Source organism: Canis lupus, chromosome 26 (genome assembly GCF_048164855.1).
Source record: "Canis lupus baileyi chromosome 26, mCanLup2.hap1, whole genome shotgun sequence".
Taxonomy (NCBI): Eukaryota; Metazoa; Chordata; class Mammalia; order Carnivora; family Canidae; genus Canis; species Canis lupus.
In genome coordinates this window covers 38,065,395-38,083,336 of record NC_132863.1, presented here as the reverse complement: position 1 = coordinate 38,083,336, position 17,942 = coordinate 38,065,395, and the positions used below count along the sequence as shown (strand labels likewise).

Below are 17,942 nucleotides of genomic sequence, written 5' to 3'. Positions count from 1 at the left end.
TAATGGTCTTTGCCACAGTGGGCCAGAGTTTCTTTGGGGGAAACCAGGAAGGAGTCTGTTTGCAGTGGTCCAATGGGAGATGCTGGTGGCTTGGGGCAGGGTGGTAGCTTGCAGGTAGAGAGGGAATGGAACGGACCCAAACATGTTTGTAAGCCAGAATTGGCAAGACTTGGTGATGGATTGGAGGTGGAAACAAGGATGACCCTAAGTTCCTGGCTTTCACAATTAGATGCAGATCTCGTCTGGAAAGTTCTTCATACACAGTAGCAAGGGCAGTAAGTGGTTGCAGTCTTCAGTATTGTGGGTACAGGATGGCAAACCCAACACCTACAGTGACCTGATAGATAACGAAAGGAGTGAAGGGGCCTGTGGGAAACTGGGGAGCCTGAGCCCTGTCTACAGGGGCCACTGCTTCTTAGCTCCAGGCAATGGTTGCAGTCGGGAATGCAGGTTGAGTGTAGACATCATCTGACTTGCCAAGGGAATGTGAAAATCTGGATTTTTATGTGAAATCTTCCCAATTTTGAAACTTGAGCAAATAAGTAAAAATAAATTTTTCAGCCCAAAGGCCTCTGATTTATAATGCCTACAATACCCCCCAGCAATGCCACTGTACCCCCTTTCTGCCTTTGTGACTCTGTTGCCCCCTGTTGAAGGCTGTTGCCTGGCTCACCCCAGAGCCTCTGCCTTCATCCATTGTTGTCCAGACACATCCTGTCCCTTTGTGCCCAGGAGCGCCACCTGCAGGCTCTCGACTCCCAATTTCTCACCAATCCCCCACCAGTGGCCTCCACTGCAGTGAGGAGAGGGGGGCAGACCATCAGTCTGCTCCCAATCCCCTTAATCGGATCTGCACCAGTGACCCTTCTAATTAAAACTCCCTGGCTATAATCTCCCTTTAAAGCTAGGGAAGCGGAAGGGCCATAAAAGGAGCGAAAGGTTTGCTGGTCCGGAAGCTGCCTCCTCCTACGTCCTTGAAACCATCTTGTGGACACCCACAGACCAGAGATCAAGTCCCAGATCTACCTCTTCCAAGTTATGTGGCCCTGGAAAAGCCACTTCGTTCTCTGAGCCTCCCTTTCATTCATTTGCTTGTTCATTCACTTACCAACTATTTAGGGAGCACCTACTCTGTGCCAGGCACTGTGTCAGGAGCTAAGGACACAGCAGTACAAGATAGACTCAGCCTGGGTCCTCATGAGCCGATGTTGTTTTGCAGGACCCAGAAGCGAAAATTTCAGCTCAGTAAGATCAGTGCTATGATGGGCGAAGCTTCGGAGCTGTGGGCGTCCAGAGCATGGACATGCCCAACCCAGACCTGGGGGTCAGAGCAGGCTCACTGGCCACTATGTTGAGGGCTGATGGGGCAGTAGGAATCAGCCAGGAGAAGTGGAGGAGGAAGGGCACAGAAGGCAAAGGGAACAGTATGGTGAGGACTTCAAAGTACGTGCAACCATGGCAGTGAGGCTTGGGAACTATAAGTGTTTTCACCTGGATTCAGTATAGAATATACAGTGGGAAATTCAGGAAATAGTCTGGAGAGTGAGAAGAAAGGTAGTCAATATAAAAACCCAAATCTCTCTATCACTCTTCATCAGCTCCTCCTGCCTCTCCAACCTCTCCTCCTGCCCTCCAACTCTCCCTCTTACTCAGCCCTCACCTACACTGAGCTGCTTTGTGTTGTTGGATTGAACCAAAATCATTCCCACCTCAGGGCCTTTGCACATGCTATGCCTTCTGCCTGGAATGCTCAGGTCTTTGAACAATATACTCCTCATCCTCAAGTCTCAACAACCAGGGCACCTCCTAAAATAGGTCTGCCCTAACTACCCAACTTCATGTGGACACCCTACCCCCTTGCTTCCCTACTGATCCCACTGGTTTGTTTTTCTCAATAACATGTAGCACTTAATACTATCTGACATCATCTTGCTTTTTTATGGGTTTATGGATTGTCTTGTTCATCTCTCCCTCCCAGCTCCTTGAGGCCATAGAAACAGTCTTTCTTATCCATGTTGCACCCCCAGCAATTAGCAAATCACCTGATAATTACACATGCCAGTTAAATGTGAAGATTAGAACTTTATCCAAAAAAAAAAAAAAAAAAAAGAACTTTATCCAAGAGTTTGTGGAGCCATTTACAGGATTTACAACAGGGCTATGGGTTGGTTGGAGTCTTGCTTCTCTCCTGGGACCTATCAGGCTGGTTGTGAGGATCAAAAGCAATGGGATATTCTTTATGGAAAGCAAAAATTTTATAGTTTTATTAAGACTTATTTTACATATCATCTAATTAACCATTCCTGGTGTGCAGCTCCCTGACTTTTTAGTAAATTTTCTAAGTTGTGCAACCATCACCCTAAATCAATTTTAGAACACTTTATCACCCCAGTGACATCATTACAACTGTTAATCCATATTCCTACCCTGCAGCCTCTAATCTGCTTTTTATCTCTATAGATTTGCCTTATCTGGACACTTTACTTAAATGGAATCCTATAGTATGTGGTCCTTCATGTCTGGCTTCTTTCACCCAGCATCATGTTTTTGAGGTTCACCCACATTTTAGCCTGTGCCAGTCCTCCATCCCTTTTTATGGATAAGTAATATTTCATTCTAAGGATATACCACAGTTGATCACATCATCAGTTGATAGACATTTGGGTCACTTCCACTTTTTTATTTAGGGATAATGCTGTTATACACTTGCTTGTGCATGAAGAGCAGTTTCCAAATAAAAGTACACTTATCACAACAAGCCCTGAATAATATACAGAATTGTTGAATTACTGTACTGTATGTTGAAACTAATATAATACTGTAGGTTAACTATCCTGGAATTAAAATTTAAAATTATTAAATCATTTATGACACTTGTTTAAAAAAAAAAGCAATTTCTAAGCCCTGATCATCTCTCAGCTTGCTAGAGCTTCTAATGTCCCTCTATGGGTTTGACACCAATGGGCTGCGTACCCATGAATGAGTCCCTTCCCTTCTCTGCTTGAGTCTCCCCATCTTTCCACACAGGAGCCTGTGCCCTTTTATGCACAGATATTCTGTGCCTTGTTCACATTCCTGGAAGAGCAGGGGAGTATGTGGAGGAAATGATAAACAGTTTGTATTTATAGCTGCTGGAGCCAAAGGTGGGCATCCCCGTGATCAACCACCAGAGCTGACAATTAGGAGGAGGGCCTAGCTCCAGGACCCCTGGATCCCACCCTGGGAACTCCCACCTGCTTTTCTCTTCCCCCAGAGGACCAAAGCCTCTGCCCTCATTTAGTGCAGACAGGTGGGTTCCAGGATCCAGAATCTCCTCACAGGGAGGGAATTTGAGGACTGCCTCCAAGTCCCTTGTCCTGATGTTTGCCTTTGCTCCCTGGGTTCCTGGAGTCCTGCCCAAACTTGATTGGGCTCAGATCCCAGGAAAACAAAGCTGGAAATGCAGAGGCCCAGACAGGGGTTTGACAAGGGCTGGGAGGACTCTGGGTGCTGGCTGGTCCCCCCACCCCTAGGGTCCTTCCCAGAGACCAGGTCAAAACTGTTTGTTTGGGTTTCAGGCTGTTTGTGGGATGTCTGCTGCCTTCGCAGGCACTGGGGCCCACAAACCTCAGCAACCAGTCCAGGGGCAGGGAGTGGGCATGATGATAAATCACCTGGATAATAATTTAATAACATAACACATATTAAATAGCTGTTATGTTATGTGGTAAGTACTCAGTTACTTTCATCTCCTTTCTAGAGATAAAAATGGAGAAATGGAGGCTCAGAGAGGGGAATCGATTCGTCCAAAGCCAACAGCCAGGGATAATAGTGTCAGGACTCAAACCCATATCCAAAACCAGCTCATACATTAAATATAATACATCACTACAGAGTGATGACGGCAATAAAAGCTGATCTAAGGGCCTTATGAATTCATTGAACTCTCGTTGCAGCCTCCAAACCCCCCCCCCCACTAGCCCAAATCTTACAGATAAGGAAACTGAGGCACAGAGGGTTTAACTCCCACTTGGAAGTTCCCCAGCCAGGAAGTATGGCCCTGACTCTAAAGGCTTCAGTGGGTCTAAGAAAGGAAACTTTTCTGGGCAGTGGGGGGGGGGGGGGGGGGTTGGAGACCCTCACACAGCAGGCAGGGCAAGAGGCCCCAGGTGCTCTGACCCTCCCAACACAACCCTGAGCAGCAGATGGCCCTCCCACAGGAGCCAGTGAGGCCTCTGCCCCCTTTTCTTCTTTCCTAGGTGTCCTGGGGCTGAGAGGAGGGGAGGGGAGGGCACATTCTCAGGTACACAGGTGGTGCCTGCCCTTAGAATAACAGGCCCTAAGGACTGTACATAATATGTGCATAATATGCCGGGTGCATAATTCATGCATCTGTCAGCAGAACATCAATTATGTTGGCCTTCCCTGGAGTTGTCTAGGGGTTAGAAACTGGAGCAGGCTTCCCTTGCTAGCCTGGGGGGAGGGGGAGCAGGAATGGGACCTCCCAGCTCTTAAAGAAACAGGCTTCCCAGGAATCTGCTCCTCCTCCTGCAGGCTTCCTCCTTTGGAGGGGGTAGGGGTTGGTCTGTACCCACCTAGAGCAGCAACCTGCAGGGCTCACCCAAGGCCCTGGCTGGCTGCCCCAGAAAACCAGACCCACTTTGTGTCTAGCCCTGCGCTAATAATTCTACATGCATAATCGCTTTGTCCCCCTCTCTATAATTTATGAGGGACTGGCTACTGGTATACTCTAGGGTTTCTCTGCCTTGGTACTATTGACATTTTGAGCCAGATAATTCCTCATTGCAGTCCTGTGCACAGCGGGGTGTTCAGCAGCATCGCTGGCCTCTACCCGATGGCTGCCAGGAGCACTCCACCCCCAAGTCATGACAACCAAAAATTCCTGTGGCATTTGTCAGATTTTGAGGGGACAAAATCACTCCTCAGTTATGAATGACTGGAATATCCCCATTTCACAATATTCATAGGAAACTGAGACAAGGAATGTTTCAATGCCAAGGCCACTCAGCCAGGAAACACAGGGTAGCAGAGCTGGATTCTACCTTTAGAGACCACACTCCTAACTCTGTGAAGGAGTTCCCAAAGTATGCTGCCGGAATGTTTTATTCCAATAAGCAGCTATTTATTTTAATGAATATTTAACGCATCTTTCCCTAGCACGCAAAATCAGCATCTTTGCAAATGTCATTTCTTAGGACAAGGCTAAAATAGAGACAAGGTGAGCAGTGTGTGGTGGTGGCATTTGGCTACTGAGTAGAAGAGTAGTACAAGCAGCAAAACAACAACATACAATAGGCTGTCAGTCCTGAGCCAGACAAAATAGTGATTTGTTAGGGACATATTAGCCCTGTATTTATTTATTTTTAATTTTTTTTTATTATTTATTTTTATGATAGGCACACAGTGAGAGAGAGAGGCAGAGACACAGGCAGAGGGAGAAGCAGGCTCCATGCACCGGGAGCCCGACGTGGGATTCGATCCTGGGTCTCCAGGATCGCACCCTGGGCCAAAGGCAGGCGCTAAACCGCTGCGCCACCCATGGATCCCTAGCCCTGTATTTAAAACTCTCCAGAAAAGGGCAGCCCGGATGGCTCATCGGTTTAGCATTGCCTTCAGCCCAGGGCATGATCCTGGAGACCTGGGATCGAGTCCCACATCGGGCTCCCTGCATGGAGTCTGCTTCTCCCTCTGCCTGCGTCTCTGCCTCTGTGTGTGTGTGTGTGTGTGTGTGTGTCTCATGAATAAATTAAAAAAAAAAAAAACTCTCCAGAAAAGAAAAGGGATGAGAAGAAATTGTGGTTACCCCCAGAGTGGCAAAGGACCCACAGACAATGTCAGCATTATTGTCACATACCGTTTCTTCACCCAGGTCATGGGTTCACAGGCATTCACTTGATTATGGTTTATAAATATATATAAATTTGATATACTTTTGTATGTATCGGATATTTCTTTTTGTAAAGTGATTACTGAGCACTGGGTATAAGGTTGATGAATCACTGACCTCTACCTCAGGGAGGGTCCACATGGGCCAGGTTTTAAAAGATAGATTGAAGTTCACTGAACAGAGAAGAGACACAGCCGTGCAGGATTGACCAACAAACCATGTAGCCAGAGAAGCGTGATATTTGGGAACCTGAGGCAGAAGAGGCCCAAAGAGAGGGATCAAAGTAAAAATGTAGGCTTGACAACCCCATGTGGTGAGTAGGGATTCACTGCAGAGAACGGAGCCTCTCATGCCCACCCGAGCAGCAAGGGTATTGTCCCATGGGACATAGCAGGCCATTTCGGGACAGGGCAGGAAGCAAAGAAGAGCTGGACCACTTGGAGGCTGGGTGGACTAGGCTGATGGGGTGCTGTAGACTGAGAGACCACCCCCTACAAGGATGGACGGCATATATCAGACACTCTATGTGCTGCTGGAAGCTGTCCTAAACACTTTGCTCATGTTAAGGCATTTACTCCTTGCAGCAGCCCTCTGAGGTAGACACTGTTATTTACCATCCCATTTTGCAGATGAAGATAAAATGAGGCTTAGAGTGAATAACTGGCTCAAGGTAAGCAAGTGGCAGAGCTGGGATTCAAACCCAGAACAACCTAACACCAGACCCCAAGCTCTAAATTGCCATCCCTACACCATCTTTCAGATCTCCTGTGTCCTTACTGCCAACCCCCAGCCTGGAAGTATTAGCCTTAAATCATTGCAGTGTCTGGGCTTCAGTTTGTACGTCTGTACAGTAAATGGATTTGAATAAATGACCTTTTTAGCTCAAACATCCAGGCATCAAGTGACTAGTGAGATGTGAAAATACTCTTGAATGTTGAGGAACATCCTGTAGACTCAGGGTGTTAGGATGACCATCCTATTGGAGGTTGGTAACTAAATCCCACTCTCTTCTCCTTGCAGATCCTTGCCATAATTTCCATCATGTTCATCGTCCTCTCCACCATTGCCCTGTCACTCAACACGCTGCCAGAGCTGCAGAGCCTTGACGAGTTCGGCCAGACCACAGACAACCCCCAGCTGGCCCATGTGGAGGCCGTGTGCATTGCATGGTTCACCATGGAGTATCTGCTGCGATTCCTCTCCTCACCCAAGAAGTGGAAGTTCTTCAAGGGCCCACTCAATGCCATTGACTTGTTGGCCATCTTGCCATACTATGTCACCATCTTCCTCACCGAATCCAACAAGAGTGTGCTGCAGTTCCAGAACGTCCGCCGCGTGGTCCAGATCTTCCGCATCATGCGTATCCTCCGCATCCTTAAGCTCGCGCGCCACTCCACTGGCCTCCAGTCCTTGGGCTTCACCCTGCGGAGGAGCTACAATGAGTTGGGCTTGCTCATCCTCTTCCTCGCCATGGGCATCATGATTTTCTCCAGCCTTGTTTTCTTTGCTGAGAAGGATGAGGATGACACCAAGTTCAAAAGCATCCCAGCCTCTTTCTGGTGGGCCACCATCACCATGACAACGGTTGGGTATGGAGACATCTACCCCAAGACTCTCCTGGGGAAGATTGTCGGGGGGCTCTGCTGCATTGCAGGGGTCCTGGTGATTGCTCTTCCCATCCCCATCATTGTCAATAACTTCTCTGAGTTCTACAAGGAGCAGAAGAGGCAGGAGAAAGCAATCAAGCGGAGAGAGGCTCTGGAGAGAGCCAAGAGGAATGGCAGCATTGTATCCATGAACATGAAAGATGCTTTTGCCCGGAGCATCGAAATGATGGACATTGTGGTTGAGAAAAATGGAGAAAATATGGGTAAGAAGGACAAAGTGCAAGATAATCACTTGTCTCCCAACAAATGGAAATGGACAAAGAGGACACTATCTGAAACTAGCTCAAGTAAGTCCTTTGAAACCAAGGAGCAGGGGTCCCCTGAGAAGGCCAGATCCTCTTCTAGTCCTCAGCACCTGAACGTCCAGCAGTTGGAAGACATGTACAATAAGATGGCCAAGACCCAATCTCAACCCATCCTCAATACCAAGGAGTCAACAACACAGAGCAAACCAAAGGAAGAACTTGAAATGGAGAGCATCCCCAGCCCTGTAGCCCCTCTGCCCACACGTACAGAAGGGGTCATCGATATGCGAAGCATGTCGAGCATTGATAGCTTCATTAGTTGTGCCACAGACTTCCCTGAAGCCACCAGATTCTCCCACAGCCCTTTGGCATCACTTCCCAGCAAGACTGGGGGCAGCATAGCCCCAGAAATGGGCTGGCGGGGAGCTCTGGGTGCCAGTGGCGGTAGATTTGTGGAGGCCAACCCCACCCCTGATGCCAGCCATCGCTCTACCTTCTTCATTGAGAGCCCCAAGAGTTCTCTGAAGACAAACAACCCCCTGAAGCTCCGAGCACTTAAAGTCAACTTCATGGAGGGTGATCCCAGTCCACTAGTCCCCGTTCTGGGGATGTACCATGACCCTCTTAGGAACCGGGGGGGCGCTGCAGCTGCTGTCGCTGGACTGGAGTGTGCCACACTCTTGGACAGGCCTGTACTGAGTCCAGAGTCCTCCATCTACACCACAGCAAGTGCTAGGACGCCCCCCCGATCACCTGAGAAACACACAGCAATAGCATTCAACTTCGAAGCAGGTGTCCACCAGTACATTGATGCGGACACAGATGATGAGGGGCAGGTGCTCTACAGTGTAGATTCCAGCCCTCCCAAGGGTGTCCATGTGAGCACCAGTCCCAAGTTCAGCGTGGGGACAAGATCAGAGAAGAACCACTTTGAAAGCTCCCCCTTACCCACCTCCCCTAAGTTCTTGAGGCAGAACTGTATTTACTCTACAGAAGCATTGACTGGAAAAGGCCCCAGTGGTCAGGAAAAGTGCAAACTCGAGAACCACATCTCCCCTGACGTCCGCGTGTTGCCGGGAGGAGGAGCCCATGGAAGCACACGGGATCAGAGCATCTGAGCTACCCCAGCTGCAACAGAGACTTGTCGAAAGACCTGAGAGGCGTGCTGTTCAGCTTACCTGCCACAGAGCTTTTCCACACGAACTCAGAAAGGCTCTGCAAAGCCCCCCAGACAGAAGTGAAACTCCAGAGGAGGCTCTCCAAGGGCCTTGAGAGCCATGACAGGTACGACAGAATGAAGTTGGCCAAGCCACAGGATATGGTGTCTCCTTGTAACAAGTCCACTGCCCTCTTTGGAAGATAACATGGGCAGAACTCACAGCCACCACTACCACATGCTGGACCTAACCAAGGCCACACACTCCCCACTTGTCTGTCATGGCTCTCCATCACAGCCTCGGGGTTGGAGGTGGGGGCAGCATCACCATCCCTCCTGGCTTCAGCTGAAGAAGGATTCTGGAACAATAAGTGGCTGGGTTGACCAATTTCGTTTTGGGTGTTACCTGGCCACCTCTAGGAACTCCTGTCCATCACCTCCTGGATGGATCCCACTGTTAGAAGGCTACAGAAGATACTCATGTCATGGGGAAATTTCTGCGCCATAAGCCACGATCCCAGCGCAAAACCCTTACTCAAATGTCTTCATTGACTTCAGTGTTCCGTAGTACCTGAGATTTTATTTTGAAATATCATCAGGGTGAGTTGCACCACTTGTACTTGATTCTAATCGCCCCCTGGCAATCTGGGAAGGGTTCAGACGGCAGGCACTCAGCCAACAGTAGGAACTGTGAGCATTGCTTTAGGGTTGTATAAGGAAAACACTTTCTGTACATCACTAGTGTAGACTCAAAAGATATGCAAGTGTCAAATATGCAAAAGAAATAGCTTATTCAAAGAGACTGTATGTTACCGAAGAACAGAATAAAATCTGATTTTTTTTTTTACCTGCAAAAAATGAAAGGAAAAAAAAGAATCCCCAATTGAAATGCCCAATTCAGACTTTTGAATACTTCCTGCTGCAGCAGGGAAAGCATCTACTATAATAGAAATTCTTTTTTGTTTCCTGTGGTATTCAAGTTTTAAAAAAAAAGTTAAAATAAAAAGCACTTTATGTTTTTCAAAAATAGGTTCTACCAGGGACAGTGTCAACATCTTGCACTTTAAAACAAGCACTATTTCCCGTGGGCCACTTTTTGGGACTGTAGTTGGGTGGTTGCTCCATGCCTGTGTCCGGCCACGGTGGGGGATTTTGTGCTGGTATTGCCGTCTGCCATGTCAAAGTCTGTGGGCTCCTTCCCTGCCCCTCTGAAGCTTCCCATTAGCCCCCTTTGCGAGGAAGGGTACTTGAGCCCTTGTGTGGGGCCTCTCACAGAGTCACGTGTACCGGAAACATGCACATCTCAGAAGAGTACAGTAGACGGTGGGCATTGGGTGTTTACTCTGTTCTCTTTCTTGTCAACCAGCTGTTGGTGTGTTTTCAGTGTCACTGTCTGTACGGAAACTCAGCCCTCCTTTCTGCAGCCATCAATGCAGCCAGTACAGACAAAAGCAATAAGTATTCGTGTGCATTGTGAATGGTTCTGGTGTATCTCTTGGTGTTGGTCTTCCTGTCCTAGTTTGACGACCTGGCGTTGGCCTGCCTGAGTCGGGTCCAGGATGGAAGTGTTGGCCATTCCTCAGTTCAGAAACATTGGGTTGAGCCACTGATCAGCATGATGCCATGTTGTTGGCCCATCTGTCAGTAAAGATGACCTGTCGTTGATCTGCCTGTCTTTAGTACAATGGACCGATGTCGTTCTCTTAATACAACATTGATGGATGATGTCCCAAGTCCAGTAGCGTAGATCTGCCAATCCACAATCCAGTGACAAACATGCGTCTTCCTGATGGAACAAACATGGAGTGGTTCGCCTGTCCTTCATACAATATGTTACTGGTCTGCCTGTTAGTATGATGGCACGATCCATCTGTCAGTACACAGATACCACAGAGTCCTTCTGCGTGCCCTCTGTACAGTGGCATGAGGTTGGACCACCTGTCACAGGTATGATGACATGGAGTCATTCCACCTCCCTTAAAAACACAGTGTTCTCTGCTGAATACGTACCTGGTCCATACTGCTTCTCAGCGTCTCCAAGGACTGCGGATCCCTCCGAGTGTGTGTGTTACCGCACAAAACGAGGCCGAAGTATCTTGACGCTCCGAGGTTTCTTCAGAGCACCCCAGCAGCACCCGCAAAGGGGCAGGGAAAGTGGGAGGTCATCCCGTGCTGGGGGCATGCCAGAGAGAGGAAGCAGCAGCGGGCCCGAGTGCTTTGCGGGGCACACGGTGCGGGCTGGGGGCCTCCAGAGGAGCGGCCGCCGGACAGTCCTCCCCAGGCCATGTCAGCTCACCTGTCTCTTCCTTGTTTTTATCACCATTTCCGTTGGCCGTCAGCACAAACGTGAAAATTCAGGGAAAACAAACAAATGCTTTTTGATAAAAGTAAATAGTTGTGATTTCCGATTCAGATATTTTTAGAGCTGATGCTATCTGTAAAAAATTAATAACAATAATAATAGAGTCTATTTTACATATCAGGAAAGTGAACATGTTTAAATATAGCCATATATATAGCGAGAAGGAACTTACCACCCCTTCTTCAAATCAAGGCATTTCATTTGTTGGTTGAAGCAGATGAGAAGTGTACAGATTGGATATGGTTTTTCTTTCTTTCTTTCTTTCTTTCTTTTTTTTTTTTAAACTAATAACCAATTGGTGCAACTCTCCTTGTAACCAAAGGCCCTTTCTGCCTTGTGTGGTCACACAGGACCTGGCCCTCCGTTCCCCGTGTAGTTTGTCTGACCTTAAAGTAGCATTTTATTGAGTCACTTTTGAAGGATGAATTCAGAAGTATCATTAAGAACCTACCTTTTCAGGCTTACTAGCCAGAGTCCTATAGAGTTCTTATAGAAACAGAATAATTGAAACTCAGCATATACTATGCTTAGAAAGTATTGCATTTTGTTTTGGTTTTTTTCTTTTACTTGGTGTATGTATTGTGGGAATATAGCTTTTATCCTGTGCCCAACTCAAAATAGAGTATTGTAAGTTTTCCCAGGCCCCACCTGCCAAAAAAGGAACGTACCCCGATTTTTAAAATGTTGTACACCTTACCTGTACCTGTGTACATGCACTGGGAAATCTACCTAAGAGTCTCCACGGAGAAGCTGACCAAGACAGACAGGTCCTCATGGAGGAGAGGAAAGAGCATGGTCTGCAGGCAAATAAGCACTTTAACTCAGTGATCCATGTCCTACCCATTCCTGAACCAACAAAAATGGGAAAAATAAAAAATAAAAAATAAAAACAAGTCAACCCAAAGAAACCAAACTAGGGGCTGGAGCTGGTGAATGCCTGGTCCCTTTGGCGAATTCGGTGAAACCCTGGTCAAGAACCCAGCGGACCTTGGCTTCCAACTTCCACCATTAGCAGTAAGGGCTAGGGACCAGGTCTCTGTGTGTCCCCGATCACACGGGGGAGCCTGCGACCCACGGAGAGAGAGGTGGGCGAGCTCTGGAGGAGTCGGCTTGTTTTCACTTTTTTATCTTTGGGTAAAGACAAACAACAGGACTTTGGTGCAGTAGATTTCTCAGTGCCTTCTCTAGGAATTTTATCTTAAGCACACTTCATGGGGAAAGAAGAAAAGAGGATAGAACACATTGTCTCCGTGAAGTCCCTTTCTCTAAAAGCACTGGGGATCAAGAAGGAAGAAGACAGAAGAGGGGGGAACAGCAAAATCCTGAGGAGGCCATTCCTTTCACCTCACCCGGCTTGCCCCCGAGTAGCGCTGGTGACGACAAACTTTGCCAAACTGACTCCCAGCTCTCCTCCACCGCGTCTTGGTGACTGTAGCTTCACCCCTGCCCTTTCTCCTAATAAGACCCACTTTTCTGAGGAGAAAACACCACCACCAACAGTATTCTCTTCTGTACAACTGTGATGTATTGATGTTTGTAACATATCTGTCTTGTTCCAAGTCACGGCTGGAGTGTCTCGTCCACGGACAAGGGTTTGAAATTTAAACTTCACCATGGACAAGGGTCACTAGAGCCAGGTCTCCCTCTTTCTCCCCCTTCCTCTCTTCCCTCCCCTCCATGCCCCCCTTTCCTTATTTCTCTGCCAGCTAGTCTCAAGTAACACAACCCCAGGCTTCAGCCTCCATTTAGGTAACTTTGAATCCAATGAGATTGAAGTGACATGCCTCCAGGGCATGATCCTTTGGGAAAGGGCTTTTCCAGTGACGAGAGGAAGAAGGGGTCACCTCTGGGTCCCCTGCAGCCCTGAGCTCAGTTTCCTGTTTCTGGTTTCTCCCGGCTTATATGACAGCATGCAAATGCTTTCCCTCAGCCAGGGGGACCCAAACCAGCCTGGCTCCGCCCCCAAAATAACAGTTACCTCTGCATTTTCTGTTGCCATGTTTCTGGCTCTAGAAGTATCTGATGCAGGGCTGTATTGTAGGATATCCATGTATCTCAGAGTAGTCTATTTTTTATCTGTTGGGATAAAAAGTATGTAGGCATATGTGTGTTTTTAGCAAATTTGTAATAGGGATATTAAGTCTCATGGCTTCTTTTGTAATATAGAATAACATTTTAGGAGTTTTATGGTTGGTCATTCTCATAGCTGATATTTTCTGGTCTCTCTCATTTCCTCCCATCACCCCTTGGGCTTTCTTCCTTTTGATTCTGACTTTCTGAGGATGGGGAAGACATTGGATTCTGACTTCCTCATGCAGGCATTTCCTGACACTTGGCCTCGAATCTGTGGACACTGTTACTATCCTCGTTCTGTCTGTGTGTTTCTCCTATTTATTGTTCTTAAGAATCCAGGGCACAGATGCAGGAGTGAGACCAGGGGAAGCAGGGCTACGGATGGCCCTCAAAATCAGGATGGAATGTGGGCTGGTTCAGCTCCTTCTCCCCCACCCTGCTGGCATTTTGAAGAGACTGAATTTTCTCATCCCCAGAGATCTTGGGACTGAAAATCTCACGCAAGCAAACTTACCCCTGAGGTCCAGAACACACCCAAGCCCCTCTTGGCTGGCCTGTTGCCATCTCCAGTCCCCCGCTCCCCTGTAACATCAATTGGATCCGAAGGCCAGAGCATTTTCAGGTTCTTACAAACCTCAGAGAACATGCTGGGCCTCAGATCTCATCAACTTCTTATCAGTTCCTCATTTTAATCCATTTCCAACATCCTCACCAAAAAAACAAACAAACAAACAAATAATAGACAAGCTTACAGCCAAACCCTGAGAAGACATGTCCCCCAGAATCTGCCATCTCATCTCCCCTTCCCTTCCCAGCTGCCTGGCTCCATAGCACCAGAGACTTGTGGCAAGGGCAGTGGTGTCTTTCCAGCTTCCACCTATCCGGGCCCTGAGGAGTTTCTGTACTGTCTTAATTCCACCTGGCAGCTTCCAGCCTCAGGTGGGCAGAGGACATCTCATGAAGCAGGATCTTCAGCAGAAAGCAATTCTCCACTCTTCAACTCATGCAGGAAGATGAAGAAAGGCCAGATGATTTCCAACTTGCATTCATTTAGGTGTTCATACCCCCATCTGCCTCACTATCAGCTTCAGGACTCTGGCCTCTGCCCAGATCAGAGTTCTGAGCTGAATCCAGGCCCCCATGGCAATGAACCATCCCCTTGGATAAACTCCAAGAGGAAACGAATCCAAGGACAAATGTAGAGTTTTCCCACCTCCAAAATTCCTGGTAATCTGGTTTGAACCAGAGCCCAATAAAATAGACTAAATTTTTAAAAACTTTTGCACAGGAAGAAAATAAAATTGTCTCTCAGTAGTTCACTAGGTTTGATGCCCAGATAAGCAAATACTCTATCCTGTGGCTGTTTTCATCTAGAGAGATATTGGGAAGTTTGGGTTTCTATCTACTGCCCCTGGTTTTCTTAACCTGGAATTTCTCCTGAACATCCCCAAATGCCAGCCTGAAGAAGTGGATTCGGAAGAGGCTCTGGTTAATCCAGTGGTCCCTCATCTTTTTCCCCTCACAATTGTGACTGTTCATTCCTCTCTGCAAAGATCCTGAAAAGATCCAAGGGCTGGCTAGGATAGGGGAAGGGGGGGCAGTTCTCCCGAAGAAGAAACCATCTGCCTGGAGGAGGGCTGCGAGCGAGCGAGTCTCCGAAAGCCACTGTTGTGTGAGAGAACGAAGTGGTCAGTTTCAGCTGGGTTTAAGGAGGTGCTTCTCAGGGGCAGGGCTGCCTCACCATGGAAGTCGGTGCTGTGTTGGGGCATGAGCTGCTTAAAAAGAAGCTAGATGATGCACAAAATGGATGTTGCAGAGGGCCCTCACATTGCATGGCAACTGGACTGAACAACCAGGGAAATTCATCCCCCTCCCCCAGGGAGGTCTGTATGTGATTTGGACATCTGGGTGCAGGCTCAAGGCATCAGGCAAAAGGAGGGAGTACAGTTAGCAGAAACTCAAATTCTAGGATCTGGAGTTCTCTGCAAGAGTGCCGGGGAAGGAAGTGGCAGCAGGATACCCTGCTTCCCTGCTGCTTCCTATCTTGGGCAATTTTAATGACCCTGCCAGTCATTCATCTAACCCATCCCCAGTGCCCTAACAGGAACCACACTGGGTAGGATGAGGCTTAATGCTACCTTCCCAGACCAGCCAAGAAATCGTCCCATCTCTGGCTGGCCATCTCATGGTGCTTCAGCTCTTCTGCCCAGACCCTGTGCCCTCACAGGCCTGAGGCTTTTTGTACAAGAGATGCAATTATCTTTTATCCACTAGCCAGCGGTCTAACTGCCCAGGCAATAGCAAATGGCACCACTCCAAAAGGGCTTTTTTTTTTTTTTTCTGGCAAATAAAACAGAAAATCCCATTCAAGACATTTGAAATTCCCCACCCAATGAAGCAAGTCCAGAAGGACCAAAAGAGAGAGGCAGCTGTAATCCAATTTTGCAGCAAAACAAGGCTTCAGCTGCCAGTCTCCCACATCTGTAGCCCCTTCCCCAGTGAATCTGGATACTGCATTCTCCAAGGAGAGTATTTTATACAAGAGGTGGTTTGGAGGAGGCGAGGCTTCCCTCCCCCTAATTGTGTATTGTGGGCTTGGAGGAGGTGAGGCTTTGTCCTCAGGGTGACCCCAAGTCCAGGCTGTTGTAGGTGGTTTTATCATGAAGTGAGGCAAGACAATAGGGTGGCATGAACTGACTGAGCAGATACTCTCTCCCAAAACAAAATGAAACAAAAACCCAGTTCCCAAGATCCCCCTTTGAGGCTCTGTCCTACAGAAATATGTCACATTGGTGGCTACAATGGCATGACAATTCTGGAAAACGAAGGAGACTCCCAATTCTGTCTCAAGATGCTCTCAAGGGTCCTACACAGATCATCCCACACTTCTTGCCTCCCTGAGCTAATCCAGGTTTGGAAAACACAGAAGGAAGCACATGAGAAGATGCCTAAGAGATTCAGATTTCTCCACGGCTTTGGCTTATGGCCCCCTGATCTTCACTAGGGTTTTGGGCTCTCTCCGATAGGCCTGACATCGAAGCTCCATGTGCCTAATGGACAGGAAAGAAGAAGGTCAGCAGCTGCTGGGCTGGGGGCAGCTGACCTGTTTGCTCTCCAGACCTACCCTGGCTTCAGTCCCAGGCCAAGGGCTGGCAACGTCATTTTCTGTGCCAGGAACTCAGGGTTGTCCCCCAGTGTAGGCCTGTGGCACATAGTAGACACCCAACCAGTACTCTTTTGAGTGAGAGAATGTGTAAACGATTGACTTCTGAGTGAGTAAATACAGGAATTCATTGGTTCTTGCCTGGCTTGACGATATTGCTAACTGGGAAAGAAGGAGATGCCCGCCCCCCTGTAAACCGCACCAATTAAAGCCTGTAAGCCCCACCAATGCCATTTGCCCCTTGACTCAGTTGGGGGCAAGTGAATGTCCAAATTTGACATTCGTCTGCCCTAAGGGCCACAGTCTTCTCAGAGCTACGCTTCCAGGGGCCCCACAGGGCAGCCCCAGGCTCCTTCCTACTTTCCTATCCTGCATTCTTAGCCTCATGTTCTAGTTTAGCTCACAAAAAAGGGATTTGCTGGGGGCAGGAATTTGGGAGCTGACATCTGGAAACTGGATTGCATTCCCTGAGCCATGGAAGTCCAGCTGGAAAAGAGGGCCAACCCGCCCTCCGACTTTGAGAGCCAATGGGTTTTCCCCTATTTTCCGAGCCCCAGTGCCCCCCTAAGGTCGTGTGTGCCCCAATTCCATTAGCTAAGACCCTCTGTCTCTCCCAGGAACCATGGTGTGAGGTTGAGGCTTTCCTGCCAGCAAAGCCATTCTGATCACCCCACCCATGATGGGGGCCAAGCCTATCACATTAGCCATAAAAGACCAATGTCCTTAGCCATTCTTTTCTCGGGGTCGCATTTGTGGGTCCTGTTCATCTCTGGTCAGTTGATGTCTCTAGTCCTTCCTGTAAAGGTGAAAATGAGCATTGTGTGTGTGTATGTGCATGTGCGTGCACATACACACACACAAATACACACACACACACACATAAACCAAACAACAAAAAAAACGGTGTCTTTTTATGCATGTGATGAGATGAAATTGTGACCTCCAGCTGCTGTCCTGTCTTGTAAAATATGTCCAAACGTTTAAGAATTTCTAAGCAAATGGTCCTTTAATGAAGTATGCACAGTTCAATAAAAAGGTATGGAGAAAACAAGCTTGGTGGAGTTTGTATTATTTTCTGGAGGGCTCAGGGAGATGGGGATGTGAAGATCTGCAGGGAAGACTAAATTCCTGGGGACCTATAGGGGCAGCACTGGCTCCATTTCTCCACCTGAAAGAGAGAGGGTATGAAAATGTAACTGGCTAAGCGTTACCCCAATATGCAAGCAATGGTAACACACCCCATGCTGTATTCACGGACCAAAGTCCAAATTCTGGTTATTTGCCTCTCGTGTCAACTGGGCCTGGACATTCTTGGCCCCACCACCTCTCTCTCATCAAAACGTCTCACGGTGCCTATGAGAGTCACACATATGACTTTGACGATCCATC

The 17,942-nt window shown here is 48.0% G+C and overlaps 1 protein-coding gene across 1 annotated transcript in view; it reads left to right on the top strand.

Moving 5' to 3' along the window:
* Window positions 1–17,604, top strand: part of KCNB1 (potassium voltage-gated channel subfamily B member 1) — a 101,623-nt gene extending 84,019 nt beyond the window's left edge. The window contains exon 3 of the mRNA XM_072801393.1: window positions 6,908–17,604. Coding sequence (XP_072657494.1) covers window positions 6,908–8,917 — 2,010 coding nt within the window. The 3' untranslated portion in view covers window positions 8,918–17,604. The remainder of the gene's footprint in view (window positions 1–6,907) is intronic.
* The last annotated feature ends 338 nt before the right edge of the window (window positions 17,605–17,942 follow it).